The 14093-nt window shown below is 45.2% G+C and overlaps 6 protein-coding genes across 9 annotated transcripts; 2 read left to right on the forward strand and 4 right to left on the reverse strand.

Annotated features, from left to right (window-relative positions):
* Positions 1-40: 40 nt before the first annotated feature.
* On the forward strand, positions 41-743 carry CG14715 (uncharacterized protein). Its single transcript, NM_141844.4, has 2 exons — positions 41-248; positions 312-743. The coding sequence occupies exons 1-2, from the start codon at positions 102-104 to the stop codon at positions 579-581; spliced, it is 417 nt and encodes a 138-aa protein (NP_650101.1). The 5' UTR covers positions 41-101; the 3' UTR covers positions 582-743.
* CG18476 (uncharacterized protein) lies at positions 740-3936 on the reverse strand. The gene is made up of 5 exons (NM_169419.3): positions 3705-3936; positions 3225-3637; positions 2263-3169; positions 1623-2204; positions 740-1551 (listed from the first exon to the last, which is right to left on the reverse strand). The coding sequence occupies exons 1-5, from the start codon at positions 3834-3836 to the stop codon at positions 775-777; spliced, it is 2811 nt and encodes a 936-aa protein (NP_731615.1). The 5' UTR covers positions 3837-3936; the 3' UTR covers positions 740-774.
* A 269-nt stretch (positions 3937-4205) lies between these two features.
* On the reverse strand, positions 4206-5510 carry Taf12 (TBP-associated factor 12). Of its 4 annotated transcripts, NM_001275550.1 has the most exons (4): positions 5387-5510; positions 5174-5218; positions 4764-5004; positions 4206-4692 (listed from the first exon to the last, which is right to left on the reverse strand). In NM_001275550.1, the coding sequence occupies exons 3-4, from the start codon at positions 4923-4925 to the stop codon at positions 4372-4374; spliced, it is 483 nt and encodes a 160-aa protein (NP_001262479.1). In that variant the 5' UTR covers positions 4926-5004; positions 5174-5218; positions 5387-5510; the 3' UTR covers positions 4206-4371. The 4 variants fall into 4 exon arrangements, with proteins under 4 accessions (NP_001262479.1, NP_731617.2, NP_731616.1 ...); NM_169421.3 differs by lacking the exon at positions 5174-5218; NM_169420.2 differs by having other exon boundaries at positions 4764-5218.
* A 52-nt stretch (positions 5511-5562) lies between these two features.
* Ho (Heme oxygenase) lies at positions 5563-6796 on the forward strand. The gene is made up of 3 exons (NM_079597.3): positions 5563-5847; positions 5904-6409; positions 6465-6796. Exons 1-3 carry the CDS (start codon positions 5691-5693, stop codon positions 6690-6692), a joined length of 891 nt encoding a protein of 296 aa, NP_524321.1. The 5' UTR covers positions 5563-5690; the 3' UTR covers positions 6693-6796.
* CG6830 (uncharacterized protein) lies at positions 6792-10162 on the reverse strand. The gene is made up of 7 exons (NM_141846.3): positions 9779-10162; positions 8971-9485; positions 8349-8908; positions 8055-8287; positions 7505-7995; positions 7083-7449; positions 6792-7022 (listed from the first exon to the last, which is right to left on the reverse strand). The coding sequence occupies exons 1-7, from the start codon at positions 10071-10073 to the stop codon at positions 6808-6810; spliced, it is 2676 nt and encodes an 891-aa protein (NP_650103.1). The 5' UTR covers positions 10074-10162; the 3' UTR covers positions 6792-6807.
* Positions 10163-10491: 329 nt separating this feature from the next.
* On the reverse strand, positions 10492-13953 carry CG6834 (uncharacterized protein). Its single transcript, NM_141847.3, has 7 exons — positions 13535-13953; positions 12731-13245; positions 12114-12673; positions 11833-12059; positions 11291-11781; positions 10856-11222; positions 10492-10798 (listed from the first exon to the last, which is right to left on the reverse strand). The coding sequence occupies exons 1-7, from the start codon at positions 13872-13874 to the stop codon at positions 10611-10613; spliced, it is 2688 nt and encodes an 895-aa protein (NP_650104.2). The 5' UTR covers positions 13875-13953; the 3' UTR covers positions 10492-10610.
* Between the last annotated feature and the right edge of the window lie 140 nt (positions 13954-14093).

The following is a 14093-nucleotide window of genomic DNA, read 5'->3' on the forward strand; positions in this document are numbered from 1 at the left end:
TATTTATTTGGTTTTATGTGTGCAGTGGGAACAAGTTAAATTATTGTAGATCTCTGGTCACACTAAACCGCGAGTGTTTTTTGATACTGGCTTTCGATAAGATGAAGTTAACTTATATTTTGTTAATCTGCGCTTTTGTGGCCGCCTCCGCTGCCAGCGATCCGAAAGTGAAGATTGGCATTAAGAAGCGGGTGGAGAACTGCACCCGGAAGGCCAAGGGCGGCGATCTCGTCCACGTGCACTACAGAGTAAGGGAAATCAGATAAGGAAGATCTCTAGCCGACCTAACCCCGAATTTGGAATCATTCTAGGGAGCACTGCAGGATGGAACAGAGTTCGATAGCAGCTACTCCCGCGGCACTCCCTTCTCCTTTACCCTGGGAGCTCGGCAGGTGATCAAGGGCTGGGATCAGGGAATCCTTGGTATGTGTGAGGGTGAGCAGCGAAAGCTGACGATTCCGCCTGAGCTGGGATACGGAGCCAGTGGAGCGGGTGGCGGAAAGATTCCCCCCAATGCGGTGCTCGTCTTCGATACGGAGTTGGTAAAAATCGAACCGCGCTCTGGATCTGAAGAGCTGTAAAGCGAATAGGGCCACAAATAGGCATTCCATGCTACACCCAAAGTTTACTTTCAACTAAAGTCATAAACATTTAATGCTCAAATATTTAAAGTAGTAATTTGTCTTGTTTCTGAAGTGATGCCACGCCACGACCAATAAATAATAATGTCATTCCTTTTATACTAGACCAAATTGTATTTATTGCAAGAGCCCCTTACTTTTGGCGTCTCAGCCACGCTTCCACCTCGTCGAAGTGACGCCGCATCAACCGATGCTTCTCCAGCGTGCTGCTCTGGATGAAGCGCTCGCCACAGGTGCCGCACACGAAAGGACATTCGCCGGTGTGCTGCTGGAGATGAAGCTTCAGGTCCTTGGCCTGACGGTAACTCTTCTCGCAGTAGGTGCATTTGTGCGGCTTTAGGCCGCTGTGCGTAAGCATATGGCGCTTGAGCTTATCGGAGCGGGCAAAGTCCTTGCCACAGACGGTGCAGTGGAATGGCTTCTCGCCGGTGTGCATCCGGCGGTGCGAGGCCAGCTCTGAGTGGCGGGGAAAGGCCATTTCGCACAGATCGCACTTGAAGGGCTTCTCGCCAGTGTGGCGTCGCATATGGGTCACAAGAGCGGCGGCTGATCTCGTCTCCATTCCGCACAGGGAGCAGAGGAAGCGCTTAATTGCCTCCTTGCGCTTGCGGTCGCCGTTAATGTGCACATCGCGAATATGATTGTTCAGGCGCGACTTCATCTGGTACGTGCGATCGCAGTGTGGACACTGTAGCAGCGGTATTCCGTCCTCAGTGGCATCCTTTTCCAGGTCACCGGTCCCTTGCGTGTGTCTGTCGCCAGTCGGATTGCTGACGGAAGACTTGCTGTGTTGCAGGAGAATGTGCTGCTCTAGGTTCTCTGGCCACATAAACTTGTAGGAACACTTGCCACATGCATGCTTCTTTTCTGTACTACTACACTGACCTTGCCGGTGGTGGTCCATAATGCTCTGAAGCAATAATGAAATTGACATAATGTATCTATACTGGTTAAATGTAGAATACACATTTAAAACCTCACCTTGGAGACACATTTAAAGATGCAGTCGTCGCATTCGTGTGGCATTTTGTCAAAGCGATGCATCGTCCGCTGATGCTGGATCATTTCGAACTTCCGCTTGCACTGCACGCTGCACAGCTCGCAAATATATACGGGGCGACTGCCCACACCGGGCTGCATCTCGTCTTCGGTTTCCGAATCCTCCAGCTGCAGCTCAAAGCCAGATTCGTTTGTTATTGAATAATTATGCGGGGAGTCGTAGCTCTGGTGTAGCGACAGGGATAGCTTAAGCTCCAACTGGATATGGGCTCGCAGATCAACAATACGCTCGAAATGCAGATTGCACATGCGGCAAGTAATGCGCTTCGCTCCGTTTGGCCGCGAGGTGGCAGCAATCAATGTTTCTGCCAAGGGAATGTCATGCTCTTTCAAACCGTGTCGCTTCAAGTGTTTTACCAAGTAGTCGTGCCGATAGAATTTGCGACTGCACCACTGGCAGGGAATCAGCTTGGATTCCTCCGCATGTACGCTAAGCAGGTGAACGGTGAGGGATTTCTTTTTATCAAAGACCCGTTTGCACTCGGAACATTCAAACGTTTGATTCTGTAAAATTCATAGATGCAATGGGTCTGTAGCCTGAACAATTCTTAGATTAACTTACTGTAATCCTGTGTTCGCGGAAGTGTGTTTTCAGGTTGTGTTTCCAGCGAAAGCGTAGCGGGCATTTGTGGCAGAGAAATCGCTTTTGTGCATTCCTACACTGCGACTCGTTGTGGTGGCGCAGCAGCTGCAGACTTACAAAACGTCCATCACATCGCCCGCAGACGTGAGGAGCGTCTGACCAACTGTGACTTTGTCGCTGATGGTCATAAAGCTGATATTTTCGCGGGAACTTTTGCTGGCACAGCTCGCAGCTGTAGGTGGCTTTGCGCGACTTCTTTCGCCTCTTGTGCTGGTCATCGTGATCTCCGTCCAGGTCGCTGTCCGTCTCCGAGCTGTCCAGATCCATTTCGTAGCCACTTTGGTTCGTTATCGAATAGAAACGCTGATAGATACCCGCCGCTAGATCCTTGCGAATCAAGTTGATTAACTGCTCCTCACTGAGGTCCTTTGAATCGGGATAAAACAGCTCTGCCAGCTCATGGGGCTCCATATTTGGCCGACCGCACAGGCTAACAATATCGGGGTGCTCCTCCAAATGCCGGCGCAGATCAGCAATCTTGTTGTATTGGCTCTGACAGATCATGCACTCAATCAGCTTGTAGCCATGCGGTTTGCAGAGATTCAAATCCACAGCCTTGGCCTTCTTGTGCTCGCTAATGTTGGCCGATCGTTTTGAATTCCGGTGAATTTTTAGGTGTGCTTCGAGGGCTTCGCTGCGGCTGAACTTGCGAATGCAAAGGGAGCAGTCATATAATCGAGTTTCTGGCTTATGGACGCGCATTTCATGGCGTTTCAAGAAGTCGAATCGTTTAAAACTCCTAGGGCAGTCGTGACATTTATATACAGACTTTCTTCCTGTTTTCCACTTTTGAATGCGATTATACAGTGGCAAATTATCCAGGGAGCTGCAAGATTAGTTAGTTAAAATAAAGTAGTTGGGAAATTCCAATTGTCACCCACTCTTCGTCTTCAAAGTCCGATGTGGGATCGTCATACGCTGGCTTCTCCACGCTTCTGGGTTCCATTTCCAGCTTCACCGTTTCAATCATGGTCAGTGGGTCCACCGACTTTTTGCTCTCCATGTCCGTTTCGTCCGGTTCCGGTAGTTCGGAACAAGTGATAGTAACATCATTTTCGCCACAGTCCTCATCCTCAGTCTCCAGCTTGACTTCCACATGCTGCTCAGCACACAGCTCCATCGGCGCCTCCTGCAGACAGTCGGTTGACGTTGGAGCAGCACCGTTCTTTAGATGCTTCATTAGAAGTTCGTTGGCGGCCATCGCCTGCTTCACATAGCAATAGGCACCCATTAATTTTTTGGTGCATCCACTGCACAAGCATTGCGGAAATTTCTGACTACCAGTTGCATCCAGCTGAAAGGTAAATGTTTCATTTTAGTTTGCATTTTTCGTAGATTTCGCTTCTTAGAACTTTGTTTACATTGATTTCGGTTAGCTCGCATAAAATCTCCGAAAGCAACTTGTCCGGATACTTTTTCGAGGGCGTGGCCAGCTTCAGAAGGTTGTCGGTGTCCGTGGAGTCGCACGTGCGACAAATCACCGGCAGCTTCATGGCGAACAAATTTGTTTTGGCCAATTGAAAGCTTTTTTAATTTTAAATCAACAATCAGAAAATCAACATTATTGATGGTATGACCTTGATGCGAGAGATGGAAAATACCGTTCGGTCATTAAAAAAATACCACGTTGTTAAAAAATACAGCAATTAATTGGGTGCGTTCAGCAGAGTCCGCTAATTATTTTCAAAGGGAAATATTACACAAATATTTTTAAAATAAACTGAAGAAATTGTTAAATTATGAAAAATATAAATCAATATCCACCAGACAAACAATTAATACAAATATTACAGAACCATTAGAAACTGTGATTAAAAAATCACGACTTAAAATTTACTGCTGACGGTGACCAATTGTTGAATGTGAAATCAATAGTGCACTTTTATTACAATAAATCTACAATAGAGCGACGATAATTTGTTATTTAATCTAAATTGGAGCTTAAATTAGTTTGTGGCGTGTGCACGTTTAGCATACGCGAAATCCGGCAAACCGAAACAGAGCCTCGACCCGATTAGATCCAATCCTCTAGTATTTCTTGATCGTTTTCCGTATGAGGGCAAGGCGCTGTTTGTGCGCCTCCGTGACAGCTGCCCGCTTGTAGGGACGCAGTTCGTCCGTACCGAAGCCGGGTATCCACATGTTGTACTTCCGCTCAAAGTGCAGCTGCACGTCGCGCACCTCGATCTTGTTAGACTTTCGGTGCTTGGCGAAGGCGCTCGTCGACTTGACGGTGTCCTCGACAAAGTCGTCGATGATCTGAAGCAGAAGCTCCTCAACATCCTCGTCCAGCTGCGTGGTGGTATCCACCTCTCGGACGAGCTCTGTGAGACGCGGTTTGGTAAGCATCTGTAATTCGGAAGAGAGTTAAACTAGACCCTGGCGTATTCCGTGTGCACTCCATAAGGCACGCATCTTACGGGAGTGTTCTCGGAACCGGCGGCGGATGATGTGTGATTGGATGACTTGCTACCACCAGATATGGGGCCCGTTCCCGTACCCAAACCGGAAACCGGTCCGCCGTTCTGCGAGGATGAGTTGCTGTTGTTGGTCATCGGACTGTGCTGGGAGGGCGAGGCCATGGGTGGGTCGTGGAGCAGTCCGCTGGCGGACGATGTGGAGTTGTGGTTGTGGTGCAGGTGGTGCTCGGCGACGCCGTTGCTATCGAAAGTGGTAAAGAGATCCGACATTGCTTTTGGGTTTCTTCAGAGTCAAATCAAGTGGGTGGTAGGTCGGTTGGTTGGAAGTGTTTGGGGAAAGTACAGTAAGTTGGGCGGATTTTTGGGGAGTGGGTAAGAGTGCAGAACCAAAGCCAAAAGCGTTAGTGTACTTGTTGTTGTTGCTGCTTATGTTGTGTGTCCTCCTGCTTTCTCAACTGCAGTCGGTGATTGTGTGTGCGTGGGTGTTTGGTTGCAAAGCGAAATGTAAGTAAAAGAATAGAGTGGTCAATTTCACGCGTGCGGTCTTAAGAATCCGTCGCTTTGTGTGTTTACTAAAACTAAAGTGTTACTTAGCAGTTGCTCTTAGCGCATGCAACACTTACAATTATTGCGGTTTTAACACTTTGATCTTAAACTATTACTTTCCTAAATTACTAAACAAAATAAAAATAAGCGGAGCAACTACAGCCAAATCAACAGTATGGCCAGTTGCAGGCGACTCTGAAATGCCCGCTGGTGCTATAAAGCAATTTGGTATATTTACGTTTAATTTCAGTATATTTTAGTTAGACAGCCACACTGGCGTGGAGTTCAAAACAAAACAAAGACGGCGTATTTTGCAAATATCACGTAGATAAGGAATATATTTTACTTTGTAATTGGGAACAATAGCTGCGCAAAAGAAACATGTCAGCGAGCGAAGAAACAATAGCGGACAGTCAGGTCTCCGAGAATGTGGAGGATGTGGAATTCGTAGACATGGCGTTCACAAAGGAGTTGCGTAAAGCCACAAAAGATGTGCATAATCTTACTGATGTTCTAGTGAATGCAAAGATCGCACTTGGTTCGTTAATTACACGATATTATTAGAAGTTATTAGATATTCCTCTTCTTCCATAGCCCTTTCTGATGACGAGGTCTGGTATGATGGACTCCTGGCCTTCTACGAACTGTACAAATTCTTTGAGACCCATCTGCCGGAGCGCCTGCTGCCCAAAGAATTCCACAGAACAGCGGCATTTGAAAGGGATTTTGCCTATTTCTACGGTTCCGATTGGAGGAAGGACTACGAAATTCGCCCGGCGGTCCAGAAATATCTCGAGCATCTGGAAAAGATTGCCGCACAGAACGAACTCTTGCTGTTCGCCTACTCCTATCAGATGTACATGGCTTTGATGTCCGGCGGACAAATGTTGCAGAAGAAGCGTATGATCGCTCGTAAAATGTGGATCTTTTCAAAGAACGATGACGAGGAGCAGCAGAAGCAGGCCGACAAGGAGGCAGAGTTGGCCACCGCCAGAGCTGCCGATGGCTCTGTAGACAAAGACGACTTGGAGGCCAGGCCAATGCCTGCCCAGGTTACCATTTGCCCGCCGGGATGTGAGGCCACATATTTTCCTGAGAAGGTGCGTAGCTTTTTACTTTGTTCCTTATATCTATTGTCTTTATATCCACTTTCAGATCTCTGTCTTAAAGGCCAAACTAAGGCGCGTTTTCAACAATCACTACGGAGCTTTTGACGATGATTTGCGTGCTGCTTTTATTGAGGAAAGTCGCAACGTATTTCGCTTAAATATAGAAGTAGTACGGACCATCAAAGGTGTGAATCGTGCCAATCTTAGGAAGCTGGCCCTCGCACTAATCTTTGTTTCAAGTATTGTAGTGGCCGTGAAATTTGCTCTCAAGTAAGAAAAGTAGGAAATACAAATGTAAGCTCTCTTGAGCAAGTTAGAATTGTGATCACACATTTATTTAGTCGTTTGTTAAATAGTAAATAACCTGAAATTTGTCTGAAGTAAAGTATTTATTGGGAATGTCCGTTGGCAAAATTATCAAGCAGTCCTCGTCTATTTATCCATGGCATGACACGCTCTATATTGGCCCTATAACGTTCGTTGCTAAACATTGCCTCCCTCAGGGATTTGCCATTCTCTTCATTTCCCAAAAAGCTATCAGTGGTAAAGTCATCGGTTGTCTTGTTAAGACACATCGACAAGGTAGTGAGCACAGTTCCAGCAGCTTGAAGAAAAACATGTCAGTCAGAGGAATTTAAAAACCTCAAATCCTTCTGTAAATTACCAAAAATGGGGTGCTGTATCAGAATGGCGTGCAGTTCCTTTAGCGAGGGAATAAATCCGTTGTAGTTCAACAGCTTGGCGTGCTCCTTCATGTTTTGATGATACCATCGGATAAGGTAGTCAAACTGATCGACTTTGATGTCCAGTTGAGTGGAGCTCATTATGAAGTAATACAGATCCTGGGCAGGATTTCCATACTTCGTGACTTGGTGATCCAACAGGAGGGTTTCCTTGACGCGACCATCTGATTCGTATTGGAACATGATGTTATTTATCCAGGCATCACCATGATTGAGCACATTAAACGCTTGTTCATTTATTTTGGCATCTTCAAGTATTCTGTCGACATACGTATCCAAGATCTCTGGCTGCAAAATATGATTTTGTTAAGTTAGTTACAAGGAATAAAGTAAAGTGACTTACCATTTTGTGCAAGTACTCATCCACACCGTCAAACTTGCTCACTTCTTCTATAAAGGATTTCTTAGTGTTAACAAACATACCCTTAAATATAGGTGCCGTTTGCTCTGTAAAAATGCCATTATTGTATTTGGGCGAATAGGGTCCATTTAGTTCCTTGTACTTCAGAGAGGCTGCATGCCACTGGGCCAATTTCTTTAACGTGCACTTGGAATGCTCCAAGTCCATTCCAATCATGCGATCGACCATCTTGAAGCCACTCGGCTGCAGGTTCTCCAAAAGCAGGTACTCCTTGCTGACGTCCTTGCTGAGCCGGAAGGACTTCGGACTAAAAGTGACTGGTAGGCCAACATCCTTATAGAAACGCTCGAAGGCGGGCACATATGTGCTGTAAACCTCTATCTCTTTTGGAAACAGGTTAAAGTCGGAGAAGTTGATTGCGTCATTGTCGCTGTGGACTTTCAGGATGTACGAGAAGGTCTTCACGCTATTGTCTGTAGATGTGAGAAGATTGGTTATAATATTAAATATTTCAGAATTTAAAGTAGTTTACCTTTTAACTGCGCCTCGATTTCGACCTTCAGCAGCTTGGAAGCAAAGTTGTCGCCAGGTTTCGTCGCCAACTTTGAAGTACTGCTTAAGATCTTTTCGAAATTTGGTTCCGCGGATAAAATGATTTCCTTGAAATCGTCAATATTTAGCCAGTCCGGGATCTGATCCGTATTCTCCGGCTGTGGCTGCTGTGGCTTCAAAGCTGCCAGCAGTTCGGGTGGCAATGGGTCAGTGCTAGATAAGTATTATAAGTGATATTCATCTTTCGCTAAAATGTAACTTCGAATATATTTACCTGACCTCCAAGAAGCCTCTATTATCCAACCAAGGCAGAATGCGTTCGATGTATTCTTGACAACGTTTGTTGGCATACAAACTACCCCTGAAACTAACCCCATCAGCAGAGTCCGACATAAAATTATCGAATGTGGCCGACTGAGTGGGGTCCAAGAGAACCAATGGCAGCACGGAGATGGTTGGGAATAGCACCCATCCGCCGTATTTGATGAGCGTTCGGTGCAATTCCCTCAGCGATGGCTTTCGGCCAGTGAATCCCAAAATGCCCAAGTGCTTAACCAGTGCTTCTTGGTAATGCCTGATGAAAAAGTCAAAATGGCTCAGCTTGTAATCAATTTGAACCGAGGAAATGATGAAGTAGAGCAGATCCATGGCAGGAGAGCCGTATTTGGGATTCTGGAAATCGACAAAGACCATATCCTCCAAGTCCCCGCTGGAGTTCATCTTGAACAGAAGATTATTCATCCAGCAATCGCCATGGTTTAGCGCATTAAACTCGTTGGGATCGACGATACCAAGTTTCATGAACTCCATAGTTAGGCCAGCTAGAGCTTTTTCCTAATAATGTTGATTAGAATACTAATAACTAGAGAGGACTATTTGTATTTATAATTACTTACAAGCTTCTCCCGATATTCTTCTCCGTTCTTGAACTTATCCAGATTGGCCATAAACGACGTTCTAAAGGATGCCAACATGCCCTCCATGAATGCAATAATAGCTTCCTTGTTGTTTCCCATCACGCCGTTTACGAATATGTCGGGATAGGGTCCATGCACCTGGACCATTGTCGCTCCCGCTGCATGGAACTGTGCTAGTCTGGTCAATGCGAACTTGGTTTGCTCCAGGTTCAGGCACTCCAGTCGGTTTATGTTTTTGAAACCATTCTGACCGAGATCGTGCATCAGCACCGTATTAGCCACCTTGGGCTCCTTGGTGGCGTCCAGTTTGAATGCTCGCGGAGCGAATTTGATGTCCAGACCCTTGGCCTTATAGAGCTCCTCCATTTTCGGTAGAATCTCAGTGTAGGCTGCGTTCTCGCTGGTAAAGAAGTTGGCCATGCTCATCATTTGTTCCATTTGCGGAGTATCGTGTGGCACTTTCATCATGAAGGAGACCAGCTTAGTGCTCTTGTCTAAAAAGGAATAATAAAGTTAAATCACGTAGTTAAAATTCCAGACATCTTATGCATAATAAAAGCGCTATTGAGTCGGTCAGTAAGCTAAATATCAGCATTGTCATTGGGGAAAGCAAATCAATCGCTAAACATTTATTGCCAACTGACCATAATGATAAGAGTACAGGTACTACATCTGATAGCTTATCGTCGACCTACACGAAGGTAAACACCCACCCACCCAGTTTATTTCTTCCTTTACGAGATTGTCCCAAATTGGTGCTATAAATAGTAGTGCGCAGTTAACTCACCAGTGAGCTCCACATCTATGCTGATCCTGAGCATTAGAGTGGCATAGTTTTCTCCCGGTGCCATCGCTGGCTTCACCCGGAAGCCCACTATCTTGGAGAACTGATCCACATCGGCGGCGAGTAATTCCTCAAATTGCGTTTGATTCAGCCACTTGGGCACCAAATCACTGTGATCCACCTCGGGTTCCGGTTTGTTGGGTGGAGCTGGGGGTTCAGGGTTCACCTGCGCCTTTGGTGCTTGCTTCGAAGTTTTCACTTCATTGCTCTGCTTTTCCTTGGAATTTCTCAATCCCATATTATCGTTCTAGCTGCTTGAATATATCGAAATAGTAGACTTCTATGGCGATTTGCGTCCGTTCCGCTGGGCGATCGACGCTGAACTGGTTTGCGGCACACGAATGGGCTCCCAAGTTATGCAGTTCTAATCACTAGTGGTTTGTTTCGATAACAAATTGGCATTAAACAAACGTTTGTTATTTCATCACTTTTCAGAAGTTTACGCGTTTTTATAACTAATCGTTAAGAGCGATAGCCGTGAACTTAAGTCTATCAATACCATAAGAATAATTGGGTTGATAGGTGTAACTAGCAGCTGGTGGTCTTTATCAGTTTCTCTCTTCTTGATTAGAAGAATTGATTGTTGCCATCAGCCGGAAATTTATCTTTTTGTCCAATCTAAGCCCAAAGGAAATGCGTAGACTAAATAGATATTTGTATATATGTATAAATAAAACAGTGTATACATTTATTTGTAACTTTTCCATAAAGTAATTTTTTAAAAATTGTCAACAAATCATTTATGCTTCATAATAACACATTTTTGCTAACTCCTTCAAGGATCGAGGAGACCCCTCCTATTAAGCCAAGGCATAATCTTTTCCACGTGGGCTTTGTAACGCTCGTTGCCAAGAAGTTTGGTTCTAAAGGCTTCGGATTCCGGCGTCTCGACAAAGAATAATTCCGGATTGAAACCTTCATCGGTTAGGCAAACAGTTAGTGTGCTGATGACTGTGCCGACAGCTGTAATTTAAAATAGTCGTGAGTGAAATACTTATCATGTTACCTAATATCACGTACCGAATGCCGGATGCTCTATCAATATAGCGTGCAGTTCACTTAGTGAAGGCACGAATCCGTTGTATTTCAATAATTTCGTGTGCTCTACCAAGTTTTCGTGGTAAAAGCGGATAAGATTGTCAAACTCATCGACCTTGATGTCCAGTTCCGCAGAACTGATTAGGAAGTAGTAAAGATCCTGAGCCGGATTGCCGTACTTCGCATTCTGGTGATCCAGCAAATAGGTTTCCTTGAGCCGACCTTCCGCGTCGTATTGGAACATGATGTTGTTTATCCAGGCATCGCCATGGTTAAGCACATTAAAAGCTTGCTCATTGATCTTGGCATCTTCCAAGACCTGGTCTACATGGTTGTCTATAATCCATTCCTTTAAAAACAAATAGAATCTGCTTAGTAATTGAAATAGTAGTATAGTAATACAGTGAATTTCTTTACTAGTTTGGGTAAATATTCATCAGCGCCTTCAAACGTTCCGAATATCCGAATATAAGCTTCTTTGGCCGAGGCAAACATGTTATGAAATACGTCTCTAGTCTGTTCAATATAGATTCCATCGTTATATAACGGAGGATATGCACCATTTAGTTCCTTGTACTTAATGGAAGCTGCATGCCATTGGGCCAGTTTCTTCAGCGAACTCTTTGTGTGCTCCATATTCAAACCTTTCATACGATCTGCCATTTTGAAGCCTTTGGTCTGCAGATTTTCCATAAGCAAATATTCTTCCTTTACTGCTTTATTCAGGACGAAGGAGTTGGCAGTAAATGTAACTGTCAAGCCTGCATCCTTATAGAGTTGCTCAAAGGCAGGTACATATTTTTGGTACATTTCCATTTCCTTGGGAAACATATTAACGTCCGTAAAGTTGTCGGGCGTGGACTTTGGCTGCACTTTCAGTATGTAGGAGAACGTCTTGGAAGTGTGATCTGCAAAGGATTTTCTCGATTAAGCCCACTCTCACACTTCTGATTACGTACCTTTCAGTTGGGTCTCGATGTCAATCTTCAAGAGCTTAGACGCGAAGTTGTCACCTGGTTTGGTTGCCGAAGACCAAGATCCGCCCACAATCTTATCGAACTCGGGTTCGGCGGATGAAATGACTTCTGCAAAATCGCTGACATTCAGCCAGTCCAGTATTTGGTTTTTGGGATTCTCTGGTTGCTCCGATGAGGGCGTTTCGGGCGCAACAACCTGATTAATGAAGCTGCAAATAATTTGTTGAGTAACGGAAGTAGAATTGAATTTGCCTTAAGCTTACTAAGCCTCCAAAAATCCCTTGTTGTCCAGCCATGGAAGCAATTTTTCAATGTAGCCGTGATAGCGTTTGTTGGTGTACAGAAGGTTCTTAAACTTGGCGCTAGATTCGGAGTCTCCCAGGAAATTCTCAAAAGTGGCTGACTCGTTGGGATCGAGGAGCACAATTGGGAGTACGCCGATCGAGGGGAACACTGCCCAACTTCCATGTTTGTACATCAGCATGTGCAGTTCCCGGAGAGATGGCTGCTTGCCGGTGAAACCCAGCAAATCGAGATGCTGGGTCAACTGCTCATGGTAGTGCCTGATGAAGTATTCAAAGTAATCCAGCTTGTAGTCAATGTGCACCGACGTAAGAATAAGGTAGAACAAGTCCTGAGTGGGTGAGCCGTATTTGGGGTTCTGGAAGTCGACGAAGAGCATGTCCTGCACTTCCCCCTTTGAGTCCAGCTTGAACAGGAGATTATTCATCCAGCAATCTCCATGGTTCAGTACGTTGAACTCATCGGGATCGGCTGTCATTAGGTGTTCAAAATCCAAGAAAATCTGAACAAATGCCTTTTCCTAAATAAATGTGTTATCTTTAGTATTTGCTTTTAATTAGTGAAAGTGAAATTTTACCAGTTTCTCGCGAAACTCTTCTCCATTCTTGAAGTTCTTCAAATTGGCCATTAATGCCGTTCGGAAGGAGGCAACCATTCCCTCGTAGAAAGCCATAAGTACCTCCTTGTTTCCACCCATGACTCCATTAACGAATTGATCTTCATAGGGTCCATTCACCTGGACATTCATCGAAGATGCTGCATGGAACTGGGCCAGTTTCTTCAGTGCGAACTTCGTTTGCTCTAAATTGAGGCACTCCAGGCGATTTAGGTTCTTGAACCCATCCTGACTTAGGTCGCTCATCAGCACAGTGTTGGCCAATTTGGGCTCCTTTACGGAGTCCAGTTTGAAGGCTTTCGGAGCAAAGGTGATGTCCAGCCCCTTGGCCTTGTAAAGTTCCTCCAATTTTGGCAATATATCCGAGTAGACTTTATTCTCGCTGTTAAAGAAGTTGGCCATGGCCAACATTTGTTCCATTTGGGGGACGTTGTGCGGAACCTTCAGCATGAAGCAGACCAGTTTGGTGCTCTTGTCTAGTTGAGAGATCGGAATTTGAAAGCTCGTTAGTTGAAATATTCACCACAAAACCATTTGACTTGGAAGGTAATTATTGTTGGACATGCACTTGCTATTGCTGGCAAATGACCCAAACGGCAGGCATTGATATTGTACTGGCTATAAATAAATTGAAGATACTACTTATCGCCAGTCTACACCAAAAAAAGTTCTCCAATTAGATTGTGAAAACCAAACAGATTGTGAAAATTATCAAATTCTATGGTCATAACATGGGGAATGAGTCGTCCCCGGGGGAAGACCTACCAGTTAGCTCCACATCTATGCTGATCCTGAGCATCAACGTGGCATAGTTTTCTCCCGGTGCCATGGCTGGCTTCACCTGGAAGCCCACTATCTTGGAGAACTGATCCACATGGGCGGCAAGTAATTCCTCAAATTGCGTTTGATTCAACCATTCTGGCCCCAAATTGGACTTCTCAATTGGACACGGCAGTTGTGGTGGTGGCGTGTCAGCCGTAGTGGTTGACCCCTTAATTTTCGCGTTAGATGAGCCAGAAATGTTTATTGATGCCTTTTTCTGATTCAGGTCGCCGGCGGAAGCTACCTCATAGCTTTTTTTCGACTTGGAATTACGCAGTCCCATTGTGAGGCGAGAGTAGTTTGACTAGAACTAGAACGAATGCCGTACGTCCGTTTGGATGCGGTAATGTCTGTGAACTGATGTTTGGCAGACAGAGTTCCCCCCTAGCTATGCCGTTCAGATCGTCGTTGATATGGTTTAATTATTTCATCAGCGTCGACAATTTTAAGCTCAACCGTATGCGAGTGTTTGAGCTATTCATTGAGTGAGTGCTTTTCACTC

This window comes from Drosophila melanogaster, chromosome 3R (assembly GCF_000001215.4).
Source record: "Drosophila melanogaster chromosome 3R".
NCBI classification, from domain to species: Eukaryota; Metazoa; Arthropoda; class Insecta; order Diptera; family Drosophilidae; genus Drosophila; species Drosophila melanogaster.